Source organism: Leptosomus discolor, chromosome 1 (assembly GCF_034619465.1).
Source record: "Leptosomus discolor isolate bLepDis1 chromosome 1, bLepDis1.hap2, whole genome shotgun sequence".
Taxonomy (NCBI): domain Eukaryota; kingdom Metazoa; phylum Chordata; class Aves; order Leptosomiformes; family Leptosomidae; genus Leptosomus; species Leptosomus discolor.
The window spans coordinates 174,610,210-174,624,095 of record NC_141391.1 but is presented as its reverse complement, the minus strand read 5'-3'; the positions used below and the strand labels follow the sequence as shown (position 1 = coordinate 174,624,095).

The 13,886-nt window shown below is 43.8% G+C and overlaps 1 protein-coding gene across 1 annotated transcript in view; it reads right to left on the bottom strand.

The window, feature by feature from the left end:
* The window catches only part of LIN7A (lin-7 cell polarity scaffold A), a 45,133-nt gene extending 31,818 nt beyond the window's left edge, over window positions 1-13,315 (bottom strand). Inside the window, exon 1 of the mRNA XM_086471402.1 lies at window positions 13,036-13,315. Coding sequence (XP_086327528.1) covers window positions 13,036-13,315 — 280 coding nt within the window. The remainder of the gene's footprint in view (window positions 1-13,035) is intronic.
* Between the last annotated feature and the right edge of the window lie 571 nt (window positions 13,316-13,886).

Genomic DNA, 13,886 nt, shown 5'->3' with positions numbered 1-13,886 from the left:
GGTTTAGCTACTCCTTTAAGCTCATGAGAACACATTCCAGAATTCTTACTATTATTCTGTCAACTTTTTATCATAATTCCCAAAGCCTATATGGGATGCTTTATTATATTTAGACAACCTTCTCCGAACACTACCAACTGATAGCAGGTAATCAATGGTTGGGCAATTAGAATTCCATGGTGATTAGCAAAGTTCATTCATAATTCATAGGCAGTAGCCCTAGTACATTGTATCAAACTCTTATGTGACTTCATGGTTAAAAAACCAGCTTTGGAAAATTTTCAGTGTGTACCTTTTGAAAATTTTCTGTATTACTAGCGCTCTGCTGTCAACCGCTGCTTTGTACAACATGGCAATTCTTACTCTGGTGTCAAATACCAAACTGTCCAACATGCTACCATTCACCTTTTTTGGTTCCTTACTACCAGTACAGTGCTTTCCGGAAATATAAAAGCTCTTCCATTAATTTAATATATTTATTTATTCTAATCTGGAGAGTTCAGAAACACTAAGGCAAAGAGCAGCCTTTTTTTCTCATTTAAATTGATACGTTTGTCATGCTCAAAATTTCATGCTAATCAGTAAGCATAAAGGCGTATTTCACCATGGTAAATCAGACTCGATGAGCAGGGAGCAATGAGCTAAGCAGTTAGAAAACAGCAATATTATTCAACACTTTATAGTGTGTATCTGTGAGGTCTATTCAAATTAATTACAGCAAGAATAATACTACCAGTGCTTTCGTATTTTAGTTGAGATGATATGGGTTAACAGCTATAGATTTAATAGAGTGTCACTTTACACTCCTGTGGTTAAACATTACTATGAATGCACAAATAAATATAACAAAGAACAACCATACAGAGCTCTCATGAGTCATCTCGTGGTGAGGGTTTCAAGACGCCACGCTTCTGATGTAGACATTGACAGCTTAGCGACTCACCCTAGACTGCCGTTATAGTCAATGAGGAAAACCAGACACTTTGAGGCTCCAATTCATCTGACCTAGTTTAGATGAGATGAATCATACTCTGGGAGTGCCTGTTCCCTTTGTTGACTATATAAAGGGAGACTAGATTATTAGCTCAGATCTGCATCCTACGTATTAGACATCTACATCAGTGTGATGAAACCCACTCTTACTGTCCAGATATATAGTGAATGACTCATGCAAATTTATCTCCATGTGGTCCAGGAGACACTGTACTTCAGAACAATGACATCTGACAAGAATAGTATCATTAGCAGGCAGGCCAATGTGGTTTTTTAGTTACAGCTTTCAAAAATGCCTTAACCAATGATTTTATGGATTTTCTTTCTTCTTAATGTATGAGAAAAATTAACCATGAAATACGATTGAGTATATCTCTGCCTGTCTCATTTTGCCTGATGTGAGACTGCCCCCAGTGACATTGATGACATACCCCCATTGGTTTCTACATACGTTCCTCCACTGCCTGGGCCAGGCTCATTTTCTTTGGTTACTCATCGGACCGTGTTTTGGTCTGTATCTTTCTGTATGTTTGAGCTGCACCCAGGTTCTGTCTGGTTCCAGCTTCTCAGGCACACAAGGAGCATCCAAGTTCTCTGTGTCACTCCATTTCTCAGACACAGAGCCTGTGACCCAGCTGTTGCACACCCCAAGGCAGTGTTATATACCATGAGTTTTCCAAGTAGCTTTGGCAGGAATACCTGCATATGACAGCAAAGGTCTGAGACGTTTTGCAAAATAACTTGTAGAAAGGACACAGTTTATTTGCAGGGAAAGTAATGCCACCTATGATCCAAATACAGGCAGCAAACCATGTGGAGACCCCTCCATCCAGCATATTCAACCTCACAAAAGCCCTTCAGGACTCTCTTCAGCATTTTCAGTCACTTTTGCTGTTTCAGGGATTCTGCCTGAAATAGTGAAATACTGCCATTTCAAGCATACTGCTGCTGAATACTCTGCTTAGCTTGTTCAACATTCAAAAGGTTCCCTTAAATGAAAAAATATGCTTCTCTATGTTCTCTGAAGCTCACAATGTCTACAGTGTCTTCAGTAATCTTCCCCCTCCTTCCCACTCTCCTAAGTTTTAACTAGTGATTTCTGTTCTTCTGCTCAGCTAGGGTTTTTCATAGCCTTAACCTACCATGAAGGCCAACTGGGAGAGTTGGATTTGCTTTACTTTGGTCAATCTTCTTAGCATATTCATTACTGTACATAAATAGAGCCAGTCCTCAATTTTTTTTTCCTTGAAGCCTTCACATAACTGATGTCAGTCACGGAAGCACCTTTGTAAGCAATTTTCAGATTTTGTTTGGATTTTTGTGTGTGTGTGTGAGAGAGAGATTGATCTATAGAGTTCCTAAAGCTGTTAAGAATTCATCAGATACTTAGAGAAAGTGGCTTGGTACTGTCACAATTCCATTGACGCTTTTTAAAGGAATAACAATAAATTGCAAAACAGTAAAGATTGAATTAATGGGTAATTCAGGATTGTTTCACTAAGATGAGCTTCACTGGCTTAATTTGAGGCCTGAAGAGTAATAATGCAATTCAGAATTTTCCAAGATGGGCATTTAAAATGAACCTTAAAACCTAATCATTTTAAATAGTAATATAATTTTTATTCTTCCAAATTATTAGTTTCATTGCAATTTCCAAAGAAACCAGGATGAGTAGACGCATAAATATGCACATTTCACCAGAAGATTTTGCCATCTGTAAGAAATCAAGAAATTACAGACATGCCATCCCTTTACATTGGACAGCACCTACTGCTTTTGTATAGAAGGCATTGAACATAGCATAGGTGTGAAAACAAGTTAACAAATTATCCTTTAAGAGAAAAGATTAAAAAATAACCCTAAAAATGCAAAGAATAGAACAGCATTGAAAACTACACTATTTACTAAGACAGTACTTAAAACAGAATGTCATGATTTTTCTCCTGCATTAGCTGTGGATAAAAGGGAAGGGAAGGTAAAATTCCTTTTTTTTCCTTTGTATATAGTTTTGACTTTATATTGCTTAATCATACCTGCTTTTTGTGGTCATAACTATGATTTATAGCTAGCCACTCACTGCTGAATGGAACAGACGACACATGATTCTGGTCCTTTTTTTGACTTGGGACAGCCAGCTACAAATATGATACAAAGACGACAACGCTTTCTTTTAAAGTTTATTTTGTATTCAAATAAATACATATTATATATAGAAAGGATACATAAGTATATATTCATTCCCTAAATAAAAACAAAATAACCCTTGTTTCCTGCAGGAAGCTGGATATTCTGTAGTTTCAGACTTTGTGTTATTTATTCTAACTCTCAGTCTTTCTGTAAGTATTTTTTTAAAAAAGAGCGATCTCAGGTGTTTAAAGCAGTTATTTGCCTATATAGGACATGTAAAATGGTGTTCTGTCTGACTTCCTGAAACTATGAAATGACAAAATAGAAAATCCTTTGAAGCAAAGCTGTAACTCCCTGAGAAATTCAGTATGGTGAACAGATCTGGCCTTAATGAATGACGTTCCTGCAAGTTGAACTATGTGCAAGCAAGGAAGCTGTCTACTGCCTCCTGTAGCCATAGATACCTCGCAAAGATATGCCTTGATACCTCTCCACCAGCCTCATCTGTCTCCTGATCACAACAACACTTGATCTTGTAGGATCAGTTCCGCCTCAGCAGACACCGCTCACCATGCTGGAGTGGAGCTGCTTTAAACTCTAGACAAAAGCACACTGGACACTTTGCTGAACCTGCAAACGTAAACACTTTAGAGGTTCTGATCCTAGATTAAAAGAAAAAAAGGCTGGTATATTAACATACCCCAAGGACCCTACTTAGCAGAATACTTGCTTTTGTGTTTCAAACCACAAGCATATAGAGAAAAAACATTAAAATCAGCGAAGGAATTAAAAATTGACTAACCTAGAGAAGCAGAAAACCAGAAATAACTACAAGGAAAAAGGTTGCCTGAACAAAGAAAAACAGGAGAAACAACATACTTCTCTCTTAGCTGAAATCCATTCTCTCGCTCCCCTGCCTAAGAAAAAGCAAGGATTTATGCATCCTATGTGCACATTACAAAAGTATTGGCCATATGGGCAACCTCATGCCTTTCCCACTCCGATACTTCCAGCGTGTGTTTTTAGTTTGCATCAGAGAGATTTTTGTTGGCAGCGAAGACGACAGGAAGAGGGAAAAAAAGGCCCCAACAGGTGTCTCACAAAGGGAGGCAAGGTTAACTTAGGGATGCTAATTCTCCTTCACAACAGGCACCGTGTTTGAGCCAAAGCAGTAACTCTCACTTTCTTCTCTGCTCATATGTCATTACTAGAGTCTCCTGCTGCCTCTCCTCAGTTCTTATCTCTCTAGCTAATCTTAGTGTTAAATCTTTTCCTGTTATTACCAGAAAGATGAGAAAGATGGGCGTGGGCTACCGGCAATTGTACATAGTGACAATACAAACTGTCACTTGAAGTCTAGCATCATGATTTTACTTTCTGTTTTTCTAGGTGGTTTGAGACTCTGGTGAGACACCAGTGAAAAGATGGCATTTGGGCTACACAATGGGTTCAACGTAGTCATTACGTACACAACTTTATCTGTAGGCTCAGGTAACAAGAAAAGAGTTAACATTCTCTCTAAAATTTTAGTGGATTTAAGGATATTGCTTTTCGCAGATTGAATCCCTCTGGTATCTGACTACATACTAGTTGTTTCTCAGGAAAGGAAAAAAAACCTTTTCTTTGAAAGTGCACATGTGAAAAGCTACAACAGCAAGAAGAAAGCAATATGAATAAAATCTTTTGTTAATAAATCCCTGCAAAACTAGGCAGTACAGATATGCTGCTGGTAGATGTCAACAACTGACCAACAAAGTTAACTGTCAACTTTGAAACAAACACGATCTTTGAAGAAAGCTGTGACTATGTTGAATTGCTGCTGCAAGTTACAAAGAAAACTTTGAAACAGAAAACCCCTGTGAGACACAGAGAGCGCACTGTCACCTTTGCAGTGCTGTTGCTTGGTGTCGAACAATGCTGAGAACAGGAGCAGGAGAACCGGCACACATCTCGGATTGCAGCCTGATTCACAGGGTGTCCTCCTAAGACACGAGGGACACATCCGGCATACTTTGACATGGTTGTACCACTAGGATGCAAAAGGTGCTGTATAAATTTGTAGAAGCTCCAGTGCTATTGCTGTTGGGTTACAAAATTATCAGGCTACAGAGGGAATCCAACATACAACCACCTCTTTTTCCAAAGACTGCTTCATAGATTTCAAAGCTATCATGCCTTCTTCAAGTTTCTCTGGTCTGGCTCTGTGTAACAAAGAACAGCTATATCATCCTTTTTGTTCCTGTGCTGATTCAGTAAATACCATTTGACAAAAACACTGCTGCCAAATGTATTGAAAAGTGAAGAGATGATGGTACATAAATTTCTGAGGGCTAAGACAGCTGCCGATAGCTACGGTCATCCACCTAATCTATTTCAAGTACATTCTTCCCCAATGCTTAACCGATTGTAGAGGGATTGATACCTTAAGATCCAGGAGATTTACTCTTTTTCAGAACATGTGGTTGAAAAAGAAAATTAAAGAGTTAGTGGATGTGAAGGATTAGTGATTAAACATGGGCTTTTATTGAAAAGAAACAGTAAAAATCTAATTTTGGTTCAGAAGAAATAAATTAAGAATCTATTCTGGGCAACATTCTTCCTTACAAAATTATCCATGTTTATACAGAAACAATTAAAATCAACACTTTGATGCTCTGTGTATTCACAGATACTTAATTGTTCCATCTTTTAAATAATAAAGAAAAATCCTCCTCCCATCTTTTCCTGAGACACAGTTTTCTAATCAGGATTTTTTCTCTCTTTTTCTTACAATTACTAGTAAAGTAGCACTAGGGTAACAACACATTACGAGAAGCTGTATACATTTACTGGTAACTCAGCTGAGTTGCATTTGAGAAATTTGGGGTTTATTTAACTGCTCCATTTTGGACCCTGGTGAAACAAGTTCTCAAATATGTACATACATGTCCCTCTGTATTTAACATATCTAAGACCCAAGCTTGTAGTTTAAATATTCAGGAAAACACTGTTAGTATGTAAGTGTGCATTTCTAAATCAAATTTTCTCATCTGAATAGAGAATTAACAGTCGAATGTTTCTCATTCAGAGGCTGACTCTCCAGCAAATGTCTCAAAAGAAGATTAAGCTGACTGAGATTAACGTTGAAAATGCTTGGATTTATACATACATGTACAGTTTACAGCACATTAGCATTACTTTTAAAATGTCAAAAATGCATCATGTGAAACAAATTAACTGTGCGTGATGGAAGGCAGACTTCGAAATTTACAGTTATGTGCTTCTCAAAACACTATCTGCCTTTGCTTGGTTTCCTCTTAAACCCTCAACTTCTCATTATTTGTGCTTCTAATGAGTAACTAAACCCAATAGTTTCACATAATTCATATTTCAAATTCTATTGCATTACCTAAAAGAACATTATTTTGTATCTGAATAACACAGATTAGCCAAAAGCTTGCATTTATATCTTTTCGCACTTGCAAGAGTGTCATCTAGGAAGAGATGTGCACGTACACGTCCTGAAACTGCAAACTCAAAGGACAAATTATCCCCTGCACAAAGCTGACTTCAGTAATTGGTCACGTTTTTAGAAAAAGTTTCTTTTTGATAACAACATCAGACGGGTCTAACTCAACGAGATAGGATGGAATTAAGCAAGTTGTTTACTTACAATTACATTAAGTGGTTAATTCTTTTTTCTGTAGTTACACAAACATCTCTGGGACATCAGTGTGAAACTGAAGTTTGTAGGATCCAGCATAGGGATGCTATTTATAAAACCAAGCCTTCTTTTTCAACATTATTTGTAGACAGTATACATTTACTACATACAAAAATGGCATCCCTTCTAATCATTAATTCTAATCATTATTACTCTTACAACTTTTTACAAAGTGAATCCCACACCTGTGCAGAGGCTTGTCAAAGCCTTCATCCACTTCACCCAGCTGCAGGAGCCGGTGTCCTTTGAGGGACCAGAAGCAGGACATATACAGGTGAGCTCAGCTTACGACTTTGCTCTATATAGGATAAGTTCAGATAGACTAAAATGATTACTTCACTGCTAACACGTCTAAAGAATATTTTCAGCCTGACAGAGCGGGAGGAACACAAGGTTCATGCATAGCCATCAGTCGGCCACAAGCCTGGTTACTTTTCCAAAGGTACCTTCACAAACATTTTCTGACCGCACATCCAGCTTCTGCAGAGATACACGTTATCATCAGCTGTGTGCTTCTGCTGGAAACATGACTGGAAATTTAAGATATTTCCCCTCTATGCTCCACAAAGGTGACATAATGTGAAAAGATGCCACGAGGTTTGTGGAAGACATTTCCATGTGTCTGTGTACAGATGCAGCTCTCTCCCAATTTCCACATCACCATGAGTCGCTTTGGGCCGGAGGACAGGACCCTCTCCGGGAGGCATGGCTGAACTGCACACTTAGCTAACCAACGCTTCAACTGCATGGATCCTCGTAAAATGCCCCAGCACCACCCATAAATCACCAGCTTAATCCCCTTACCTTAATCCATCCCTTCATAAAAATGCATTTAAAAAAAAACAAGTAAATTTTGACACACTGATGCAAAAAACCCCCAAACATTTCAGTCTGTGACTAGAATTGTCACTTTTTTCTGTTTCTACAAACAATAGCCCTTTTTTTTTTTTCTTGGAAGAATGAATTTGGTTATTCATATGTCCTCAGTTGGCATACCAAACAGAGAAATGTTAGACTTAAAGTGTGCAGGACTTGCAGAAGCACTTTTCAATTTTAGCACACTAGGCTGAAGAGCAAGAGAAGACATCCCTGTGACAGACAGGGAGCCAGGCGGGGAGCAGCACGTCGCTTAGCACTGCTCCACAGGGCTTCACCCCATGCGAGAGAGATCTGGCTTTATGCTGCTCCTCTGTCAAGGACTGTATTTCACACTTTATGAATCTGATTTTCTCTCCCTGATGAGTACATAATATATTTTTTCCCAAGATAATGCACATTATCCTAATATATGCACAGTCTACCACAACTTATGTTCGATAAAATTTCTGTTATATACATATATATGGGCACAGATGGGGAAAAATCCCCATTTATGTAGGCTATGAGGATGAAATGAGAAGAAAAATGACAAGAAGAGGAGAGGAGGAAGGAAGGAGGAGTACTCTAGCAAGTACCAATGTATATTAATGGTCAGGCGCCATCTGGTACCACATCTGACAGAGTTTGTGTACCACCTCTAACTGCCGATGGCAATTCCAAGCCCATTCATACTCTTATTTACTGTCACTGAACATAGTGCTTTATAAAGGATTTTCAGGAAGTTTTAGGACACCCACTCCATCTGAAAAATATTTGCTCGAGTTCATAAGAAATCAACAGAACTCAGTTATGCATTACAGCCAAACAGCAAGAAGTCTTTCCAGTTTCCAAGGATATGTTTGAAAGCAGGAGAAATTTGGTTGTCAATAGCCAATAGCTATGACCTTGTTATAGAACTTCACAGGGATTAAAATATCAGCACTGTATATTCAGCCTATTCATATTTCTTCTTTTATCAGTCACATGAAGAAGTGAAACCATCAGTGACATGAATAGTAACTATATAAAGAAAAACATAATAGGACACGGATTATTAACAAAAGACAGCTGAAAGCCCCCCTTCACGCGAAAAGATATTCCCTTGCTCTTAATCGTGAGATGGTCTTTGCACAAGCTAATTGTATAGTATCTTCAAAAACAAGAACTTTTGAAAAGTGCCGTTTTAAAGCTGTTGCTTTTATGGTCCTATGCAGACAGGAACTGGGACTGAGGTTTTGCAGCAGTCTGAGCAAATACATGGTCAGTTTTCTTTCAAAGCAGATTTTCATCTTGGAAGGAAAAGCACAAGTAAAACTCAAAGATGGGCAAGCTTTATGAAATATTTGCCAGACATTTAGCAAAACAAAAAAGTTCAGAGAGAGGGGAACATCTATTATGCATAGCTAGAAAGATGTCTGCTTCAGTTTGCAGGCCTCCATATGACCACTCCTAAAATGAGCGCCAAGGGAAGCACAGAAATCTAATCCCTCCCAACATATTTCTGGGAACATAATGGTACTTGCAGAAAATGCTTCCATCAGACTGTAGTAACACACAGTGATCCTACCCACAATAAGCTTCCTTTAATTTCTAATTGCTCACAATGTGTACCTGTGGCACACAGGAACTCGCAGGAGGTCCTCGGAGAACTGCGAGGAGGCTAGGCTGGCTGGGGGAGATGACACCACACTTGGAGAAAAGCAAAACATTGCCACTGGATGTGTATACAGCATTTGAGACAATGTCAAGCTGTTGAGGTGCCAATGGTCATGGGACAGCAGAACAGAGGATTAGAGCAGGAAATTGAGTTGCCGAACTGTGAAAATGGGTAAGGGCGACGGGCAATGCACAGAGCAATGGAGTTAACTGCACTGAGGCTGGGAGGAGAGCAAGGCAACAGAAGATGGCTCACAAGGGAGACATGGAGCTCTGGAGAGTACAGGGGAAGGCAGCAACGGCTGGTCATGAGGTAGGCTGAGGCGATGCCTCTGTGGAAGACAAAGGACATTGAGAGGAGAGGCAAAGGCAGCACTGCCCGTCCCATATGCCCAAGATGCAAGACGTGACAAGATGAGTGGTATGTGAATACAAATAAATACTGTTGGAAAAGACCAACTAACTGCAATCAGTGCTCTCTGTAACCAAAATCAGCTCAATCAAGTTCTTACTAAAGACATACCTGTGGAAGAAGTGAAAAATAACTGCATAGGTGTTTTTAAACATTTCCCTTTGGGTTTGGAGTGACTGCTTTGGGTTTTTTTCTAATAGAGGTAAATTAAGCTGGGAACGTACATGACCTTGAACGTAAAATGAAAAAAGGGAAAAAAATCCTAACCTTAACTTTTTTGCTTGTCATTTTATGAAAGACAGCATTGTAACTTTCCCTCTCAACCTGGAACGAGGTGTAGTTCCCTACACCTTCAGGGTTTAAGCTTTGAATTGGCCTAAAAAATTTCCCCAGTTATCTCTGATGGACACCAGAGATTACTGATGGGGTGGTATCGATTCAGGATGTTAGACATTGCAGTAAAGATAGGAAGGGTGCACTTTTTTACAGAGAAGGCTTACTTGGCTGTTGGAAGAGACCCAGCAGGCAGGCTCTTCCTCCTCCCAAGCTCCCAAATGCTGGGGCCACTCTCCCTAAGCAGTACCCGCACGTAGCTCCACTGCTTTACATTTCCTCTCTGAAAGAGTTGCTGACTCCTTCCCCTCCTGCCAGCAAAGCACCACGCAAAGGTCAGGCAAAAGCCTTTGAGATTAAATTGTAAGTGATTAAAATTTCCATTATTTTGTGAACTTCTTCCACATATTAAAGAGCCCTAATGGAACTTGCACACATTTGTGCAGGTAGAAAGGCACATGATGACAGGAATTAAGGAAATTAATTCCTGTGCTTTGGACTGAAGTAATCTTCCAGAATATAATTGGCTTTCAATCATTCACACACAACATGCCCTTCACCTTTAAACAGTAATTCATTTTACCCTACAAGTTTTGAATTCCATTTACGTTAGGCTTTAAGAAAGCTCCCATCTCCATACTAGAATACAGTGTGTATGTTCTGTCAGGAGGTGGCCACGTCAGAATGTAATTCAGATTTCTGATGTATGTATCTATATGATGTTTTACCGTTTCAGCGACCCTTAGCAAGGGGAAAAGCAGAACACTTTCTGGACAGAGATCAAGCAGCAATTCCCCCAGCAATGCAAGGTTATTAACACCACCTCTCCTGAAACGCTTGCTACGTTCTCGCTGTGCTGAGCTCTCTGTGGGACATGGCAAAGTGGATATGAGCGTACAAGACTTTTCAGGGCTGCGTGTAGATCACAGCAGAGCTGTGCAAAGCATACTGACAGTAAACATAGCTGTGTCTGCTTTAATAAAAGCATCAGAAATCTGGAAAATCTCATCATGTAGCACTTTCCTTCTTCCATGGGTCTGAAGGAAAGACTATAGACGAACTATGTGGAAGCACTGGGCTTGGTCTGGTTGCTTCTGGGGTTGCTTCAGCAGCAACACGTTATAGGTGACGAAGCGCATCCTTCTGACGAAATGGCCTTCTGCAAGCCAGGTGCAGTATTTAAATATATTTTTTCTTGTCTGTATTTTCCTTTTGCACGTCACATCCTATCATTCTGCGATGTTTTATCTCACTCGCGCTAATATCCCTGGCTGACAACCAGGGAGACTGTAACGTTGGCACCCCTGCCAAATGGTTAGGCATATCCTGGACACAGCTAACAGATGCTCATATTTAAATAGGGACTAATTTGCATTTTTGTGTATTGTGGATTTTTTAAAGCATAGTTTTAGTAATGAAAAAGAATGTGCAATTCTGAAATAGTAATACTTTCCTTTGAAAAGCCAGGTTTGCTAATGGATTGCCATCTGTTCAACCCTTTGCCAGGAAATAGATTTGTCCTGCTTACCGAAAACAGTATTAGGGTGAAACTGTAGATTACGCAGTGGATTTCTGAACAGTTTAATTTAAAGTGTGTGCTAGCACTTTGTTATTTCAGTAAAAATAACCTTAGATTCTCCTTTTCTACTAATGTTGGAATTTAAGCCATCCAGCAAACTGTATTTAGAGTACTTCATGGGCTGTTTTGCTCTCAGCTGGGTTCCAGAAAAGGTGCCTACCTCTCTTTTTTCATTTTGAAACTGAGTTCATCAGGTTTCTTTTGCATAGGATTTATAGCAAGAAGCCCTCTATCTTGTTTTGAAAGCCCAGGTTAATCCTCTGGAAAAAAAACATCTAAAAAACCAAAGCACTGGCCTCAATCATGCTTTCAAGAGTATAAGATTTCTACTGCTGGGAGCCTCTGTGTGCAAGTTAGGAAGAAGGACACCTCGGCAATTCAGGATGGTGTATTGGCAGCTGTTGGACCTCTATAACTGACGGAGCCGAAGAAGCAAAACAAATCAGAATGCTAAGTTAGTCTCCTCTGTAACCCGCAGAAATCTAGTAACGCTTCTGCTGAGCCTTATTACGGGCACAAACACGCTGCGAGGGAGAGGTCCAATTTTTACAGCCTAGAGGCAGAAGTTGAATTTTAACATAACTTTAAGATTCCAGCACCCTCTTGCATTACCTGGGTAAGGTTACTGATGCAGTCTCAAGGCTAGCAAAACACCAACCGCCCGCCCTACCCGGCCTGAGCAGCTGGAACCCACAGACGCGCTGTATTATAGGGTAACATCACTAACGCAGGTGAACAGAGAAGTTGCTGTCACTGATCCCTTCCCCGCACCCGGCCCCCCCCGCCAGCCCCCCAAAACGCCGCATTTTGCCAACAAACGACTGACTCCTCGGGAGGTGCGAGCCCCCAACTCGCTGCCGGGAACGGCCCCCCGGCCTCGGAACATCCCGCCGCCGAGCCACCTGCGGGGGCGGCGGCGCCGAGCCACGGGGGCGGGCACCCAAGGGGGAGCCCCGCAGGACGGAGGCGGCGGAGCGGCACCGAGCAACGTCCCCGGCGCCCGGCGGAGCGGTGCGGAGCGCAGCGCCGGCCGCGGAGCCGCATCCCGCGCCTGCGGCAGCTCCGCGCTGCCGCCGGCGGGATGCCAGCCCTACCCCCGCCCCCCTGCCCGGGCAAAGTTTTATTTCCTCCATTTCAGCCCTTCTCCCGCCTCCCACCTGAGCCCCACGGGGAAGCGCCTCCCCACCGCCCTCCGCCACAGCCGGCGGCGCCGGCCCCACGCGGCGCGGGGCCGGCAGAGCCGCCGCGGCAGCCCCCGCCGCCCTGGGGCGGCAGGGGGAGACCCCGCGCTCCGCCGCGGCGGCCCCCCGGGCAGGGCGCGGCGCGGTGGGGCGGCGGGGCGGCGGAGCGGGGAGCGGCGGCGGCCGCGCTTACCTCTGTCCAGCGTGAGCGGCTGGACCGCTGTCAGTGTCGCCATGTCTGCGGCGGGGCTGGAGCCCGAGTGACGCGCGGCTCCGGCACCGGCGTGGAGTGCAGGGAAGGGCGGGGAGGAGGCTGGCAAGGAGAGGGGGCGGAGGAGGAGGGTGGCTCCGTGGGAGGAGGAGGCGAGCGGGGCGGAGAGGGTGCCCAGGGGAGGGCGGCTCGCCACAGACGGGGCGCCGCGATGCTGCGGGCGCAGGGCGGCCCGGCGCGGCCCGGCACGGGCTGCCGGCATGGCTGCGCCGCCGGAGCCGGGCCTGGCGGGAGGCCCCCGCCTCGCCGCGCTCGCCTGAGGGCCGAGCCCCGGGGCCCGCTGGGGCCGAGGCGGACGGGGCCGTGCGCGGGGGTGAGGGGCGGGTCGCCGCCCGTCCCGCCGCCCCGGGGATGCCGCAGCGGCCGGCGGAGGGAGAGAGAGGGGTGAGGGCGGGGAGCTCCGCAGCGCCGCGGGGCGGGGAGGACGGGCGGGGGCCGGATCCGGCGGCTCGGCCTCGCCCGGGCCGGGGGCGGCGGGGCGGGGCGGGCCGTGCCGCCCCGTTCCGGGGCTGGAGGTCTGGCCGGCGGCGAGGGGGGGACGGTGGGTCCGGGTGAGGCACTGCTCCGAGGGCTGGCCGCAGGGGATGGAAATCCCCGTGCGAAGCTGGAGAGGAGGTACCAGGCCCCTGTGCCGAAGGGACGTGCCCCGTAGCAGCCCTTTTGGCCGGACCAAACTGTCGGCCTCACCATCAGTCCGGCCGTCACCTCCAGAAACCCCATGTCCTCTCATAAAGCACACCCAACAAAGCACTCCGCAGCGTGGGGCTGAGTCC